The 18,872-nt window shown below is 33.9% G+C and overlaps 1 protein-coding gene and 1 long non-coding RNA gene across 2 annotated transcripts in view; one reads left to right on the top strand and one right to left on the bottom strand.

Moving 5' to 3' along the window:
- syne1b (spectrin repeat containing, nuclear envelope 1b) overlaps positions 1 to 18,872 on the top strand; it is a 329,470-nt gene that overhangs the window by 234,797 nt on the left and 75,801 nt on the right. Inside the window, exons 106-118 of the mRNA XM_017351755.4 lie at positions 2,686 to 2,895; positions 2,975 to 3,076; positions 6,330 to 6,449; positions 6,959 to 7,159; positions 7,795 to 7,968; positions 9,192 to 9,323; positions 10,195 to 10,391; positions 10,480 to 10,612; positions 12,416 to 12,598; positions 12,718 to 12,867; positions 14,599 to 14,775; positions 16,934 to 17,089; positions 17,681 to 17,836. Of these exons, the coding sequence (XP_017207244.3) occupies positions 2,686 to 2,895; positions 2,975 to 3,076; positions 6,330 to 6,449; positions 6,959 to 7,159; positions 7,795 to 7,968; positions 9,192 to 9,323; positions 10,195 to 10,391; positions 10,480 to 10,612; positions 12,416 to 12,598; positions 12,718 to 12,867; positions 14,599 to 14,775; positions 16,934 to 17,089; positions 17,681 to 17,836 (2,091 nt within the window). The remainder of the gene's footprint in view (positions 1 to 2,685; positions 2,896 to 2,974; positions 3,077 to 6,329; positions 6,450 to 6,958; positions 7,160 to 7,794; positions 7,969 to 9,191; positions 9,324 to 10,194; positions 10,392 to 10,479; positions 10,613 to 12,415; positions 12,599 to 12,717; positions 12,868 to 14,598; positions 14,776 to 16,933; positions 17,090 to 17,680; positions 17,837 to 18,872) is intronic.
- LOC141378517 (uncharacterized) lies at positions 911 to 18,111 on the bottom strand. The gene is made up of 2 exons (XR_012393233.1): positions 16,783 to 18,111; positions 911 to 1,648 (listed from the first exon to the last, which is right to left on the bottom strand). It is a non-coding gene; the product is annotated as an uncharacterized lncRNA (long non-coding RNA).

Below are 18,872 nucleotides of genomic sequence, written 5' to 3'. Positions count from 1 at the left end.
TTGTAGTTAAAACCAAGCATCAGAATGTGGAAGAAAGGAGATTTAAGTGACTTTGAACGTGGTATGGTTGTTGGTGCCAGATGGGCAGGTCTGAGTATTTCAGTTAACTGATGATCTACTTGGATTTTCACGCAAAACCTCTGGGGTTTACAGAGAATGGTCTGAAAAAGAGAAAATATCCAGTGAGCCTAGTTTTGTGGGTGCAAATGCCTTGTTGATGCCAGAGGTCAGAGGAGAATGGCCAGATTGGTTCCAGCTGATTGAAGGGAACAGTAACTTAAATAAGCACTCGTTACAACCGAGGTCTGCAGGAGAGCATCTCTCAACACACAACACATCCAACCTTGAGGCAGATGGGCTACAGCAGCAGAAGACCACACCGGGTGCCGCTCCTGTCAGCTGAGAACAAGAAACTGAGACTACAATTCTCACAGGCTCACCAACATTGGACAATAGAAGATTGGAGAAATGTTGCCTGGTCTGAAGAATCTCGATTTCTGATGCGTCATTCGGATGTTATGGTCAGAATTTTCAACAATGTGAAAATTTGAATCCATCCTGCCTTGTATCAATGGTTCAAGCTGGTGGTAATAGTGTAATGGTGTGGGGAATATTTTCTTGGCACACTTTGGGCCCATTAGTACCGATTGAGCATCGTGTCAACGCCACAGCCTACATGAGTATTGTTGCTGACCATGTCCATCCCTTTATGACCACAGTGTACCCATCTTCTGCAGGATAACGCACCATGTCATAAAGCGTGAATCATCTCAGACTGGTTTCTTGAACATGACAATGAGTTCACTGTACTCAAATGGCCTCCACAGTCACCAGTGTCAATCCAATAGAGCACCTTTGGGATGTGGTTGAAGGGGAGTGTCATGATCGGGTGAGGGGAAAAGGAGCGAGGACTCAATTGCAACAAATAAGGGTTTTATTAATAATAAAGTAAAAACAAAAAGGCAAAACAAACTACCCCAAGGGGGAAAAAAACATAACTAGAAGACAAACTTGGCTGGGCTGGCAAGACACGACTGGAACAGGAACACAGAGGGAGTATCGACAACGAACTGGCAAAGGACTGAAAACATGAGGGGGATTATAAAGCAAAAAGTAAATTGACACACAGGTGAACATGACAAACTAATAATGAGTAAACAAGGAGGGTGGGACTAGACAATAGACGGGAGAGCGCATGACACAGAGAGACAATACAAGCCATGCGCTCACATAACACAACACTAAAGCACACGACAAAAGCACGTGACCACAATGTAAACACCGAGCCACGTGCTTTGACAAAAGACGCAAGACACAAGCACACGATGAATGAAAACACTCACCGTGCGCTCAAACACGCAGCGTGCATGCTTCATCCCAGCGCCGACCAAAACCGAAACCAACAAGACTGAGACGCTGGGAATGAAACACCATGCTGCTAACAGACGAAAACACAAACACGAGTACAAGAGCGCACGCATCTGAAGGACGCAGAGCGCGCGCGCGGCCGCGTCAAGCAGGAGCGCGCACACTCTGCGTACACCCACGACGGCGCACGCGCACACAGAGACAGAAACAGGACCAGACATGGGTAGTGTCCGAGCTCTGCCACCAAAACAAGAATTTACAAGACCAGAGTGGCAGAACCCTGACAGGGAGATTCACATCATGGATGTGCAGCCGACAAATCTGCAGCAACTGCGTGATGCTATCATGTCAATATGGACCAAAATCTCAGAGGAATATTTCCAGTATCTTGTTAAATCTATGCCCCAAAGGATTAAGGCAGTTCTGAAGGCAAAAGGGGATCCAACCCTCATTAGTAATGTGTACCTAATAAAGTGGACCTAATAACATTTCTCACATTATATTTTACTGTTTATACATCTGTATGAAATAAGTATTTATTTTTAATTTTTTTATTTGATATGATTGTTAGGATTATTAATTTAACAAAATTATATAGTTTATAAAAAATGATCAATTTTAGGATAAGCTTTAATTATTTTATGTGGTTTTGCAAAAATATATGTATTTTGTTATAGTGTTCATAATTTATTTTTATTTCAGTAATTTTAGTTACTTATCACAGTGAATAAATAATAATAATAATAATAATTATTAATATTTTTTTATTATTATTACTATTATCATAACACTTTTTATTGTTTTAGTTTTACAGGTAATTCTTTTAAATAATGGTCAGTTAGTTCATGTTAGTTAATGTAGTTAATTTACTATTGTAACATTGACAAAAAAATGAACAATGGATTTATTACAGTATTTTATTTTATTTTATGCAGTATAATGGTATTTTAAATATACCTTTGTTAATGTTAGTTAATGATAATAAAGTTGTTCGTTGTCAGTTCATATTATCTCACAGTGCATTACCTAATGGCAAAAAGCACAACTATGGCTTTGAATAATGCATTAGTGTATGGTGAATTATGATGAATAAATCCTGTAAGCAGTTCATGTGAGCACATAAATCAGCTGACATTAGTGCTACTGTTATAATTCAACTTTATTTCTGTAGCGATTTTCACAAATGTAGATTATGTCAAAGCAGCTTAACATAGTGTTAGTTATAGTAGTAACATTGATAATTATACTCCAGCTGCACTGTTAAATAAAGCACATTATGTCAATAGTCATGTTTTGTTTGGCGTTGTTGTCTTACAGACTCTGGGTAAAGAAGTGACGGAGGTGACGCAGGAGGTGGGACACACTCAGGGGTTGATCAAAGGATCTGTGGGTCTGTCTGAGGACGAGCAGAGCCTGATGAAGGACACTCTGGACTGCCTGACCCGACGCCTCGGAGCCCTGGACTCAGCTCTGGACCGCCGCTGTGACTCCATGCGGAGCAGAATGAGGGAACTCAGCGCTTTCCAGGTGCAGATCAGACTTGATGAGCTTAATTCAGTGTTGTATTGAGTGCAGCAGAATGAGCTTTTTTACTGTGTGTTCACAGACGGAGCTGCAGCGTCTCTTTACAGCTCTCAGTGAAAGCAAGTTTCAGATTATCCAGAAAATGGCAGGAGTTCTTGACCACACAACAACTAAACAGATTGAAGTAAGATTTTTTTTTTATCATCAAATATGTTTTTATTAGTGCTGGGCGAAGATTAATTGTGACCAATTACATGCAAAATAAAAGTTTGTTTTGGCATAATATATATATGCGTGTATTATATATATATATATATATATATATATATATATATATATATATATATATATATATATATATATATATATATATATATATATAATTTATTTATTTATTTATTTATTATGTATGATACACACATACATAGAAACAAAACTACGTTGTTACATAGATATTTAAATGTATCAATAATTTGTATCACATACAGTTGATATCAGAATTATTAGCACCCCTGTTTTTTTCCCCTAATTTCTGTTTAACGAAGAGAATATTTTTTCAGCACATTTTTGCACATAATAGTTTTAATAACTCATCTCTGATAACTGATTTATTTTATCTTTGCCATGATGACAGTAAATAATATTTTACTAGATATTTTTCAAGACCAAGGTTTCTTCAGAGTCTTAAAAAGGCTTAAAATGTCTTAAATCTTAAAATACATATTTTAGACCTTAAAAAGTCTTAAATTTACTGAAATACTGTGTTGTAGGTCTTACATTTTTTTAAACAGGTTTTAATTTTTCTTTGTTCAGGTATTGCTAACCAATCTGCCGAAAACCCATACAATCACCAACAATCATCTCAATAATACTTTAAAATTTTTATTTAAAGAGGTCATTTTAACTCTGTTTATCATAATGTTTTAATTATTTTTCTTACATTATCACTTGTTTGAAAGTTCTCCATGTATGTATTGCTGAGGACACCGATCTGGACAGATTGTTGTGCATATATTTAGTTTATTATAGTTTTAAAAACTTTTAAAACATTTCATAAAGAAAATTTATGTTGGAAAAAAAAGTTTGGATAAAAGTAGAGCTTGCTTGTTTTTACACAATATTTAAAATATTTAGCTAAGAAATAGAATCGAAAATATTTAAAATGTTTATTATAAAAGCATAATTGTATTATAAAATTATTAAATGATAATTAAAAAAATTGAAAGGTCAAATAAAAATCTTTTACATCTGGGCCATTTGAAAAAAATAATTTGCCTTTTTTTCCTAAAATCTCTAAATTCTAAAATTTCATTCATAATGGTCTTAAATAGATCTTTAAGTCTTAAATTTAACTCGGTGGAACCTGCAGAAACCCTGAAGACACTTTACAGCTTAAATTGACATTTAAAGGCTTAACTAGGTTAATTAGGTTAACTAGGCAGGTTAGGGTTATTAGGCAAGTTATTGTATGACGATGGTTGCTTTGTAGACTATCGGAAAAATATATACAGTAGCTTAAAGGGGCTAATAATTTTGACCTTAAAATGGTGTTTAAAAAATTAAAAACTGCTTTTATTCTAGCCAAAGTAAAACAAATAAGACTTTCTCTAGTAGAAAAAATATCATTAGACATACTGTGAAAAATTCCATGCCCTGTTAAACATAATGTAGGAAATATTTAAAACAGAGAAAATAATAATTCTGATTTCAACTGTACATATAGGTTTTATATCTAAATATAAATAAACATTTTCTCAAATATATGCATGCGTGTGTGTATTTATATATACATAATAAATATACACAGCACACACCTAAGTTATGTCAAAGAAAACTTTGACTCTGTTTTAGATGTGATTAATTTGCCCAGCACTAGTTTTTATAGAATTCTTTTGCAGAAAAAAGACAAATTTTAAAATAGGTACTAATAAAATATTCTTCAAATATATCCTTCCCCACTCACACAAATTAATAATAAAATACATGCATTAGTTTTCTTTCGGCTTAGTCCCTTTATTCACCAGGGGTCGCCACAGCGGAATGAACTGCCAACTTATCCAGCATATATTTTACACAGCAGATGCCCTTCCAGCTGCAACCCAATACTGGGAAACACCCACACACTCTTGCATTCACAGTTATACATTTCAGCCAATTTAGTTTATCCAATTCACCTTTAGCGCATATCTGTGGACTGTGGGGGAAACCAGAGCTGGGTCTCGAACCAGTGACCTTCTTGCTGTGAGGTGACAGTGCTAACCACTGAGCCACCATGTCACCTAATAAAACACGATAAAATCAAATACAAAATAATATCAACATTTTAAATACTATAAATAAATATTTCTGCAATACTAAAGTGTTTTTAGGAAAAAAAAATAGTTTAAACTAAAATAAAATTTTTTGTTTCTTCGCAAATGTTTGGTGGGAACTTTTCAGGGTATAACAACACAAATTTAACGAAGTAATAATAAAATATCTGTATTTAATAAATTTTTGTTTTCTTCAAATATGTTTTTGTTTAACTTTTTTTTGTGCAGAAGACTGCAAATGTTTCGATAAGCAATATTAAAATATCCCCCACTCACGCAAATTAATAATTAAATAAAATATGAATTAATATAAATTTTAAATACTAAATTATTTTTCCAAAAAAAAAAGCAGAGTACAAAGAAAATTATTTACAGTTAATTAATGTAACAGACTTCTGGTATTAAAAGATTATTCATTGTATTTCTTTATAGTAATGTAGCAGTATTTTTAATATGTGTCTATTTATATACAATGCTCATATTTTGAGTAGTTTTTATTTTCATTTTGGCAATTTTATGCAGTTTTGTCTCTCTCGTTGGTTTTTGTTTTAGTTTTACTTCTCTTTATCTTTAATTTAAAGTCATTAAAGTCATGTTACTACTTAGTTTTATTAACAAGAACAAGTATGTACCGTTTCAGGATACAGCGAAAGTATTTCACGTGCTTTAACAACAAGGATTTAACGACAAGAAAGAAAAATGTTTTAAAAAAGCAAGAAAGTGCACATACTCATCAATCAATTTTCAAGTGTTCTCATTTTACTACTTATTTCCTTTAATCTAATTTTCAAGTTAATTATTGTATTTAAATATTTTATATTATCTTTTATTTTTCTTAACAGAAACTGCTTTTGCTCTGTTTAATTTATTTTACTTTTAACTTATTCATTTGTTAATTAATTTCTTTTTCTTTGTACATTTTATTCTTCAACTTAAACTTGCTTTAACAGTTGTAATTTTTATTTTTATTTGTAATGTAATTTTTTTTTTTTTTTTGCACAATGTGCTTTTCATAAGTGTTTAGTTTTTATTTTATCTCAGCATTTATTTGATCGGAGGACTGAATTTTTTTATTAATAATTTGAACATATTAAATTAACAATTATTACACTCTTCTTTTGACAGACCATTGCAGAGGCAGAGGAGACACTGAAAGACTTTGAGCACAGAATAACAGAGCTGAAAGCCAGAGGGGCGGAGCTACAGCCAGACCAGTTCTCCACCAATGAGCTGCTGAAACTCCAGGTGCACAACCAATCACTCGCATCAACACTTTACTCTTAGATACGCATAATTATACACAATTATTGCATTTAAATACAGTTGAAGCCACAATTATTAGCCTTCCTGGGAATTGTTTTGTCTTTTATGAAATATTTGCCAAATTATATTTAACAGAGCAAGGAATTTTTCACAGTATTTCCCATAATAATTTTTTTTCTGGAGAAAGTATTATTTGTTTTATTTCAGATAGAATAAAAGCAGTTATTTATTTTTTTTTAAAATGATTTTAAAATGAAAATTATTAATCCTCTTAAGCAATATTTTTTCAGATTGTCTACAGAACAAACCATTATGATACAATGATTTGCCTAATTACCCCCAACTTGCCTAATTAACCTAGTTAAGCCTTTAAATGTCACTTTAAGCTGAATACTAGTGTCTTATAAATATCTAGTCAAATATTATGTACTGTCATCATGGCTAAGATAAAAGAAATCAGCTTATAACTGTATGTTTTGTCTGTTGGACAGGATGCTTATGAGGAGCTAGTGATGACGGTGGGCTCGAGGCGGAGTGGACTTAACCAGAATATGGCTCTGAAGAATCAGTATGAACGAGTTCTGCAAGATCTGATTGATCTGGTGGACACAGCTCAGGATAAGATGACAGCTGACCAGAAGATGATCGCCGCCTCAGTAGAGGACGTGCACAACCTTCTAGACAAACACAAGGTACGGCAAACTCCTAAATAAATTATGAAGATTTTGTGTGTTAAATATTGTAAGGATTCGAAAATAAATGTTCAGTCTGACTTGATCACAAATGAGCAATTCCATACAAATGTCAACCTTGCCATGAAAAAAATTATGTTTTTACCAAAATAGCGAAACGCTTTTTTGTGTAGGCTTGTGTTTTACAGTACTGTAGAAATACTCAAAAATGTCTCTGTCAATGTTTTCAAACTATTATTTTTAATTTACCAAAGTTACACAAGTGGCAATTTCACATCTGTCACATTCATAACAGAGAGACGTCACATCCATAATCGAATAATCATTGTTTCTTTTTGGGTTGTGCAGTTTAATTGACAGAATTTCTACAAAGTATTTTGTATACTGCATAACTAACATAACTTTTTGGGTCACATCCATAACACATGTTTATTTTCCTCATTTAAAATCTAAAAAACGTTTACAGACTGATATTTTTCTGATCCCCGTAACTCTGTGGTGAGTTGTTTTGTAAAATATGAACAGATGTTTCAGTATAATGTTAACATATATTTTCTCTGTGAATTCATTTTTGGAATCTTTACTCCAAATGTCATATTTATAATGCTGGAATTGCTCAAATGTTTCATTTTTAGGAGTTTTTCCAAGGCTTAGAGTGGCACATGGTCCTTACCGAGACGTTTTACAAGAAAAGTAGTGCCTTTGTTTTGCCGCGTGAGCGTCAGACTCTTGAAGAGACGCTGGCTCGTGCTCAGGATGTGCTGAAACAAGCGCATAAAAAAGGAGTTGAGCTGGAGTGCGTCTCTGAGGTAAGATGATTTGCTTTGCTTTTTGTTGTTATTTTGTGTTTTTTGTTCAGTTTAATTTAGTGGGGGTTTTTTTTACAATTTGTTTATTATGCTTTGTGTTTTGTTTTGTGCTTTTTTTGTTTTGTTTTTTAGCTTTGTTTTGGATTTTTGTTTATTGATTTGTTTTGCTTTTTTTCATGTGATGAATCATTTCATTTAGTTTCTTCAGCTTATAGTTTTCTGGAATTCTTTTTTCTAAGGAGAAATTTATACTTTGATATTATATTATATACTTTGATAAATTAATACTTTGATTTTATATATTGTTGTTTGTCTTTTTTGTTTGTTTTTGTTTTGCTTTGCTTTCTTTTTTGTGGGGGCGTTGTTTTGTGTGTAAAGGCCCATGCACACCAGGACACTTTTTGCTTGCTTTTTCCGGTGACGTTTAACGCTTTTAAGGCGCTTAAGCACAAAACTGTCAATGCGAGCGCACATTGAAGAAGATGCCCAGAGGTGATATGAGCGTGGAGCTGCTTATTGCACTGGTGAACAATAATCATTTCTTCATCTCTAGAGCTGGAGCTGCTCCTTGAACCATCTATAACAAGCGTATCAACTTTCTGCCTTTTTCTGTGTTACAAGCGAGTGGCAGAAGCTTAAAGTTGTGTAGCCCCATCTAACGTCAAGGAGTGATTTTGCATACTCTTCTGCTTGACGCCAGTAAAAATTGCTCTGGTTTAAATCCGGAAAAACGTCTTAAAAAAACGCTGACGATAAATGCAAACAAAAAGCGCCCCGGTGTGTACAAGCCTTAAGTGTGTGTGTGTGTGTGTGTGTGTTCTTAGTTTGTTTTGTGTTTTTTGTTTCGCTTTGTGTTTTATTTTGCATTTATTTGATTTGTTTTTGTTTGTGTTTTACTTAATTTTATTGTTAATTTGTTTTGGATTTTTTGTGGTTTATTGATTTGCTATTTGCTTTGTGTTATTAGTTTTGTTATTTTTTTTGTTGTTGTTTTGTTTTATTTTTGTTTAATGTGTCTTCATATTACAGTTTACTGAATTTGTAGTTTTTCCAAGGAGAAATAAATCCTTATTTTCAGGAAGGATGCAATACATTGATAACGATTGATTTATAATGTTGACACAAATAATGTTCTTTTGATAGATTTTTTAAATATTAGCATTAATATTGCATTAATATTGCATACATGCATATTTATTTAAATGTTTTTGTTGCTTTATCAGACATGGAGTCGTCTAGTTTTGGACTATCAGACACTGTACCGACTGCTAGAGGTTGTGGAGGGGAGTCTGCCGAGCGTCGGACTGGTGGAAGAGACAGAGGAGAGACTTAATGAAAGAATACAGCTATATCAGGTACATCATAAACCTTCATGTACTGTATTTAGAGCAGGTAAAAAAGTATTAAACAAATTTTTTTTTTAATAATCCAGAGGTCCTGTTGTCTTTCAATTTTCACATGATGTCGGTAACAACCAAAGAAATTAATACAGTCTAAGAAAACAAATCTAATTAATTTAAATTGTTATGTGCGATGAAATTAATAACACAGGGGAAAAGTAATGAACACATGAAGAAAGGGAGGTGTAAAAAAGCAGTGAAAGTCCAGACAGCAGCTGAAATCTCTCTGTAGTTCTTCAGCAACCCTCTGCCCTTCCGCAGTGTAAATGAACATCAGCTGCTTCAGTCCAATTTACATGAGCAGGATGATGAAGGTGGACATTTCAGCTAGACAATAATCCAAAACACAGCCAAGGAAACTCTCAGATGCTTTCTTGCTAGAATGGCCCAGCCAATTACCTGACTTAAACCCAATAGAGAATAAAAATTAAAGATCAGAGTTGATAGACGAGACACATAGAACCATCAAGATTGGAAGACTACGTTGAATTATGGGGTAATGTGTGTGACTCTGGTAATGTGTGTGACTCTGTTCTCCATACAACAGGGATCTTGAAGCTATTGTTACCAAAAAAATCTGTTATAAAGAGTATTAAATACATTTCATTAGTTCAGTACTTTCTCCTTATGTCAATTCATTGTTATTATACATAATAGTTTCTGAAAAAAAACCTTTATATGTCTGGATTGTTTTGTTTTTACCAAAAATGTATTGTAGTCTGCTCCTTTAGAAATAAAAATCATCACGTTCAATACTTATTGCCTCCGCTGATTGTTAGATTTAGATGTTTTAGAATAGATATGCTAACGCCAGTCTCCTCTAAAGGCTCTAAGATCCAGTCTAACGGAGCACCAACACAAGCTCCATCAGGTTCTGGAGGAGGGAAAACATCTTCTGTCGTATGTGAGCTGCTCGAGTCTGGAGAACCAGCTGACGGTTTTAGGAGAACACTGGCTCAACAACACGACTAAAGTCAACAAGGAGCTGCAGAACCTCCAGTCCATGTTGAAGCATTTAACCAGGTCAGCTGCTGCTTTCTGCTTTCATTTGATTTTAGTCTATTTAGTCTGTTTTGTGAATATATATTATGTGCTTGTTGTTTGGTGACAGGTATAAGAGTGAGTCTGGTGAACTGAGCCGCTGGTTACTGGAGGCTTTGGAGCGTTTGGAGTTCTGGAACACACAGTTTGTTGCAGGACCTCAGGAGCTGGAGACTGTTAAAGGCCAGCTGTCGGCTTTTCTGGTTAGTCTGGCTGTTTTAATGTTTAAAAGGAAAAAGCTAATAGCTTTTTAGAGCTTTATATTAGTATATTCATTGTATTATTTTAAGGTGTTTTATTTATTATATTATACAACATTTTATTATGCGTCACGGTGGTGCAGTGGGTAACATGATCGCCTCACAGCAAAAAGGTTGCTGGTTCGAGACTCAGCTGGGTCAGTTGGCATTTCTGTGTGGAGTTTGCATGTTTTCCCTGTGTTTGCGTGGGTTTTCTCTGGGTGCTCCGGTTTCCCCTACAAGTCCAAGAGCATGCGCTATAGGTTAATTGAATTGGCTAAAAAATTGTCCGTAGTGTATGTGTGTAAATGAGAGTGTATGGGTGTTTCCTAGTGATGAGAAGGTTATCCGCTGCATAAAACATGTGCTGGATAAGATGGCGGTTCATTCCGATGTGGCGACCCCGGATTAATAAAGGGACTAATCCGAAAACAAAATGAATGAATGAATGAACAAAATTTTATTTTATTTTATTTTATTTTATTTTATTTTATTTTGTATTCTCTTTTTTTAATTGAGAGCTTTGTATTTATTCTATTCCAAACTGCTTGTGACGTTATATTATTTTATTTTTCAATTTATTTTAAAGCTTTTTATTTTATGTAATTTTAGAGCTTTTATTTTATAGAATTTAATTTTGTTTTAGAAATTTTTATTTTAGTATTTATTCATTTATTAATTTTCTTTTCAGCTTAGTCCCTTTATTAACCTGTGGTCGCAACAGCGGAATGAAACGCCAATTTATCCAGCATATATTTTACGCAGTAGATCCCCTTTCAGCTGCAACCCATTACTGGGAAACACCCATACACTCATTCACACACATACACTATGGACAATTCAGCTTACCCAATTCACCTATAGCGCATGTCTTTTAACTTGTGGGGGAAACCCGGAGCACCCGGAGGAAACCCATGCAAACACGGGAAGAACATGCAAACTCCACACAGAAATGCCAACTGACCCAGCCGAGGCTCGAACCAACAACCTTCTTGCTGTGAGTTGCCAGTGCTACCCACCGCACAACCGCGCTGCCCCTTTATTTTATTATATATTTTAAATATATAATAAAATATTATATATTTTTTTCATTTTAAAGTTTTTCATTTATTTTATTTTCCAAACTGCCTGTCACTTTATTTTATTTTATTTTATTACTTTTAGTTTTATTTTAAATTTAATTTTAGAGCCTTTTATTTTAGAACTTTTTATTTTAGAGCTTTCTATTTTATTTTACAGGTTTTATAATTTTTTTATTATATACAAACTGCTTCTCATTTTATTTTATTTTATTTTTTACATATTTTTTAATTTTTAACTTTATTTTTTTCGAATATTATTTTTATTTTATTTTATTTTTACGTTTTTTTTACAAATATTTTTTACATTTATTTTTACATTTATTTAATTTAATTTAGTTTTAATACTTTTTATTTTATTTGAGTTATTTTTATTTTTGTTTTAGTGTTTTATTTTATTTTTGATTTTTACTAAATTTTATAGCTTTTTAATTTAGAACTTTTTATTTTAAAGCTTTTTATATTTTTCCCAAAATGCTTGTAATTTTATTTAATTCTAATTATATATATATATATATATATATATATATATATATATATATATATATATATATATATATATATATATATTTTTTTTTTTTTTTTTTTTTTTTTTTAATAACTTTTTAGTACCATGTACTTTTAGTACCTTTTAAGATTACTTTTTTTCATTTTATTTTTTTAATTCATCTTCTTTTTTTCTCTCCAGGAGTTCAGCAAAGAGGTGGAGGCTCGCTCCAATCTCAAGGCCTCAGTGCTGAATGAGGGAAACCAGCTTCTCAGGCTGAAAAAGATGGACACGGCGTCTTTGCGGGCTGAACTGGCCTGTCTGGACTCTCAGTGGTCTGAACTGCTTTCCCGCATTCCCATAGTTCAAGAGAAACTCCACCAGGTACAGATACAAACAGGCTTATCTTCTCCAGCAAAGAGGATTAGTTTCATTTCTGAGGTTCTTAGTTCCTGTCTGGTCTTTCTCAAGCTATTGTCTTTAAGGAGATGTGTTGTTTTTAGTCTCAGATGGATAAGCTGGCATCCCGTCATGCTATAACAGAGCTGGTCAACTGGATTTCGCTGATGGAGAGAGTGATAGAAGAGGATGAGGAGAATCTGAAAGGGGCTGTCGGGTCAAAGGTCATTCAAGAGTACCTGCAGCGATATAAGGTGATGCTGTTTTCTGCTCTACAGATGGTCAGTCTTGCCTAAGTGGATCAGAAGTCTGATTAAATAAGACTGAGTACTATGAGTTTTAAAGGGATAGTTCACCCAAAATGGAACATTTACTCATTATTTACTCTCCTTCATGTGGATTTAAACCTTTATGAGTTTCTTAACACAAAAGATATTATTCATTCATTAATTTTCTTGTCGGCTTAGTTCCTTTATTAATCCGGGGTCGCCACAGCGGAATGAACCGCCAACTTATCCAGCAAGTTTTTACGCAGCGGATGCCTTTCCAGCCACAACCCATCTCTGGGAAACATCCACACACACATTCACACACACACTCATACACTACGGACAATTTAGCCTACTCAATTCACCTGTACTGCATGTCTGGACTGTGGGGGAAACCGGAGCACCCAGAGGAAACCCACGCGAAGGCAGGGAGAACATGCAAACTCCACACAGAAGCGCCAACTGAGCTGTGCCTCGAACCAGCGACCCAGCGACCTTCTAGCTGTGAGGCGACAGCACTACCTACTGCACCATGCCCAAAAGATATTATTATGAGGATTGGATATTGGCACCTTTAGTAAATATAAGCAAAGAAAGGTGTTAAAATGTTGTCATTGTATAAGCTTTTGATCTTTTGCTAACATTATTAACCAATTGCACTAAATAAAAAACAATTACAAAAATAAAATAGTTTTTTTTTTTGTCCAAAAAATAAGCATCTTTGTTTAATATAAGGTATGTGTGCCACAATATTGGCACTCCTTTGGATTTGTATAAGCAATATAACATAAAATTGAGATAAAATTAATTGCCTTCCAGCAAAATTTTAATTATTTTTCAAATATTTTTAATACATTACATACAACAGATGATTTTTCAATATATTTATGAACATAGTAGTTTTAATGACTAGCTTTTAAATAAGTAAATACTTTTGTCTTCGACATGATTACACTACATATAATTTTAATATATATATATATATATATATATATATATATATATATATATATATATATATATATATATACATATATATATATATATATATATATATATATATACATATATATATCTATCTATCTATATATATATATATATATATATATATATATATATATATATATATATAAATATATATATATATATATATATATATATATATATATATATATATATATATATTTTTTTTTTTTTTTTTTTTTTTTTTTTTTTTGCAAGGTACTAGTTCTGAGCTTAAAATGCAATTTGAATGCTCAATTAGGCAAGTCATTGGACAGCGGTGGTTTGTTCTGTAGCCAATAAAAAATAACAGTTTCTTTAGGAGGATAACAATATTGACCTCAGCAGTTTAAAAAAAAAAAAGTTTTTCCATTTTAAAAAAAAGTAGAAGAAGAAAAATGAAATATTGCCTTGCAGACATCATTTGGCAAATGTTTGAATACTAATTTCAAAGGGGGGCTAATAATTTCAAGGATCTCTCGAGCTCAGGGCTCTCTCCCAGGACAGCGTTCCAGCAACTTTTGGAATCTCAAAAAAACTCTAAAACAGAAGAGGCGCTTTCCGAAGGAATCATAGACATATTAATCACAAGCTTGTAGCAAACAATTCAGCTTTTTTGCTCATTTTTTGAAGTTTGAACAACAAAGACATTTCCCCCTAGCCTTCATTGCTCATATTTACTCCTGGTTTCTTTCTGTGGTTTTCCTCCTGTAGGGCTTCAGGGTGGATGTGAACTGCAAACAGCTCACTGTGGACTTTGTTAACCAGTCAGTGCTCCAGATCAGCGGTGCGGACGTCGAGAGCAAGCGCAGTGATAAAACTGATTTTGCTGAAAAACTGGGCGCCATGAACTGCCACTGGCAGATCCTGCAGACACGCATCACAGAGAGGGTAAGACTTCACATTACTGTGACTCTTCAAAGAGAGGATTTGTAGATAACTTCAGTATGAGCTGTGCTACCAAATTATTACTAATAGAAGTCTTCTTCATCATAAGTTTTTTATTATTAAAATACTAGTTGCACTGTATTTCGTAGTATTTGTGTACTTATAGTAATGTAAAATACTGGCTTTGGGCTTAGCTCCTATTTTTTACCTAGTTCATTGAATGACTATGATAAGCAAATCGTATCCACATATGAAACAGAACTGTGGAATAAAGAGCTACAAGAATACTTGAAGTCTATTGTTATACTTTATTAGTAGGTGTGCTTATATCAGTGGATTAAAAAGTAAATATTCTTAAAATGTAACTGTAGTAAACTATAACTATGTAAACTATTATAAACTATACCGTATACAGCTGGCTTAGTACTGTGTTTATTGTTTGTACTAAACTGTATTACGAGTGGTATTAGTATTTATACGTACACTGATATTTTAAATACTAGTTAAATACTTATAGCATTTTTGTGGTTTATGATTATACACTGTAAAATAGGGATGCACAGGTCCCAAACCAAAAATTCTAGATGCACTTGGCCAAAAAACAAAAGTGATCCACAAATTCTTTGTAATAATTATTGTTATTTTATTCAATAATATAAAGCAGATTTGACAGTTCATTCCACAGTGGTGCCCCCTGATAAATAAGGGACTAAGCCGTATGAAAAAGAGTGAATGAATAAAGCAGCTTTGTGAGACTATTTTTAAGGCACAAGCCATTGAAATGAATGAGTTTTTTTAGTTTCGAAATGGGTCGATAATTTGACATGGCTGAAAATTTCCATGCATCACTACTATAAAATATGCCCTTAATAAACTGCTAGTTATAACAATTTTATAATGCATGTGCACTTGTAAATTTCTATGAAAGTGAATAAAACATGACGTTTACAGAAACATTTACCATTATATTAGCCATGATATTGACACTTCAAGGTATTTCAAAGAATATTCATTGATTCATTAATTCATTCATTCACTTTCCTTCAGCTTAGTCTCTTTCGCCACTTATCCGGCATTTGTTTTACACAGCGGATAACCTTACAGCTGCAATCCAGGACTGGGAAACACCCATACACACTCATTCACACACATACACTATGGCCAATTTAGCTTATTCAATTCGCCTATAGCGCATGTCTTTGAACTTGTAGAAGAAGCCGGAGCACCCGGAGGAAACCTACGCCAACACGGGGAAAACATGCAAACTCCACATAGAAATGCCAAGTGACCCAGCTGGGGCCTGAACCAGCGACCTTCTTACTGTGAGGCGACAGTGCTAACCACTGAGCTACCATGTCACCCTTCAAAGAATTATATTATGGTAGATTACCAAATAAATAAAGATTTTAATGTGCTAAAAAATATTTGTGAAAATCTTCTCATAATTTTATTATAATAATTACGATCACATGCTGATTTATAATTAATGTTATAGTTTAATGTAAAATTGCTCAGTTGTACTATAAAGTACCACAAGTTTTCATAGCATAATGCATGTTCATTCATTGGTTTTCTTTTCAGCTTAGTCTCTTTATCAACCAGGGGTCGCCACTTAACCGGCATATGTTTTACGCAGCGGATGCCCTTCCAGCTGCAACCTTACCCGTCACTGGGAAACACACACACACACTCATACACTACGGTCAATTTTAGCATACCCAATTCACCTGAACCACATGTCTTTGGACTTTTGGGGGAAACCGGAGCACCCGGAGGAAACCCACGCAAGCACAGGGAGAACATGCAAACTCCACACAGAAGTGCCAACTGACTTAGCCGAGGCCTGAACCAGTGACCTTCTTGCTGTGAGGCGAACATGCTACCCAATGCGCCACATAATGCATGTGTACTTTAAATTTCTTCAAGTGAATATAACATGACATTAACAATAATATTTACTATGTTATGAGCCATTGTATTGACCTGTCAAGGTACTTAAAAGCATAATACTATGGTATATTACCAAATAAATGCAATATTAGATGTTAATGTACGTCCATATAAATTGTGGTTACATACTGATTTATAATTAGTGTTATCATTTGGTGTTTAGCTCAGTTGCACTATAAAATAGCATCGGTTTGTCATTTTGCTCTTTTAGGTGCAGTATCTGGAAGGCTTGTTGACATCTTGGGTGGAATATGAGGGTAAGGTTCAGGGTCTGCAGGCGTGGCTGGATGCTCAAGAAGAAAGGCTCAAGAGGAAACACAGGATTGAGAACTTATCTTCTGTGCAAAATGCACTCAAAGACTGCCAGGTTTGACCATTTGACCAAACATGACCTTATATTATTCAGCATAAGATCTACTGTTGAATAATACTGTTGATTATTAGTCCTCCCTAATTATTAACCCTCCTGTATATTTTTCCCCAATTCTGTTTAACAGAATTTTTTTTTACACATAATCTAACCATGATAGTTATAATAACTCATTTCTATTAAGTGATTTTTTTAAATCTTTGCCATGATGACAGTACATTATAATTTACTAGATATTTTTCAAGATACTAATATCAGCTTAAGGTGAAATTTAAAGGCTTAACTAGGTTAATTAGGCAAATCATATAGTATAATTATCGTTTGTTTTGTAGACTATCGAAAAGAAATATTGCTGTAGGGGGCTAATAATATTGACCTTAAATGGATTTTAAAAAAATTAAAAACTGCTTTTATTCAAGCTTAAATTAAGCAAATAAGACTTTTTCTAGAAGCAAAAATATTATAGGAAATACTGTGAAAAACTCCTTGCTTTGTTAAACATTATTTGGGAAATATTTAAAAAAGAAAAATTCACAGGAGGACGAATAATTTAGACTGTATTTGTCTTTATGTGATGTGTAACTGCAGGAGATGGAGGTGATGGTGAAGGAGAAAGAGAGAGAGCTGGAGAGAGTGGAGGAACAGGCCTGTGCTCTCGTCCAAAACAAGACGGACGAGGCCTGTGCTGTCGTGATGGAGTCTCTACGAGCCCTCAACAACACATGGGCCAATCTGGACCACCTGGTATTTTGTTTAGACCTTCAGTATTGTATTACATTTCAAACAGAAAATATATATGGTTCTGTCTTATTTATTAAATGATATATATGGTGTATTTATTTATAACCTCGTGGTTAAGAATATTGAGGCTAAAGCATCAAACTGACATCATCAGAAAAGGACCGCCACTGCAAGCGCAGAAGCAAACTTTAATTGAAAATTACCACAACAAACAGTTTTTCAGTGGATTGGCTTGTACGGGTTAATTGTTTGCCTAAAGAATATCAATGTGTGCTAGCAAAATAAACATTGGCTGCGTCCGAAACCACCTACTACTCAGTAGGTACTGCATTTGAATGTAAACATACTACTCGGCCGTTAGAAAAGTACGTTCTATACAGTATGAATGTGAAGAGTACTATATCCGCCATTTTGTCATTGTCATGTGACCTACCTGCGTCAGTTGCGTCGCCTCACTTCCAATCATGAATTCTCTCACGGGGCATTATGGGATAGCGAAGCATGCATGGGATGCGCACTTCAGAATCTCGCCGGAAGTAGTAAGTCATCCGGGTACTTCTCGCATACTGATTTTCGAATTCTATGAATTCGGACATACTACTCGGCTCACATACTGATTTTAGCGTACTATATAGTATGGAAGTATGCGGTTTTGGACGCAGCCAGAGTAAATTTAGATTTGACACTAACTTTAAATCTTTGGCAGTAAAAACAGAACTTCAGATTTGAATCTTCACATATTTAAATATATAAAGTACTGTGTCTTTAGCACATATAATTAAATTAACTAAAGTAAAATATTGACATTATGTTACTTCTCATTCTCTTTTATACAGAAAATGCAGGTTCTAGTTGGATTGTTTGGGGTCTAATTTTTTAAGACATATGAAAGAAAGAGTTAGAGAAAGATGTTTCTTGTTTGATCTACATATCTGCCGGAGCTATTGTCAGTATTGCCTCAATTGATGGGATTGTGAAGGCTGATGAGTACAGACAGGTTTTAATCCCTCGTGTATATCCTACTAGAAAGCACCTAATT

This window comes from Danio rerio, chromosome 17 (genome assembly GCF_049306965.1).
Source record: "Danio rerio strain Tuebingen ecotype United States chromosome 17, GRCz12tu, whole genome shotgun sequence".
NCBI lineage: Eukaryota > Metazoa > Chordata > Actinopteri > Cypriniformes > Danionidae > Danio > Danio rerio.
Note: the sequence above shows the minus strand (reverse complement) of the source record. Positions and strands in the feature narration are given on the sequence as shown.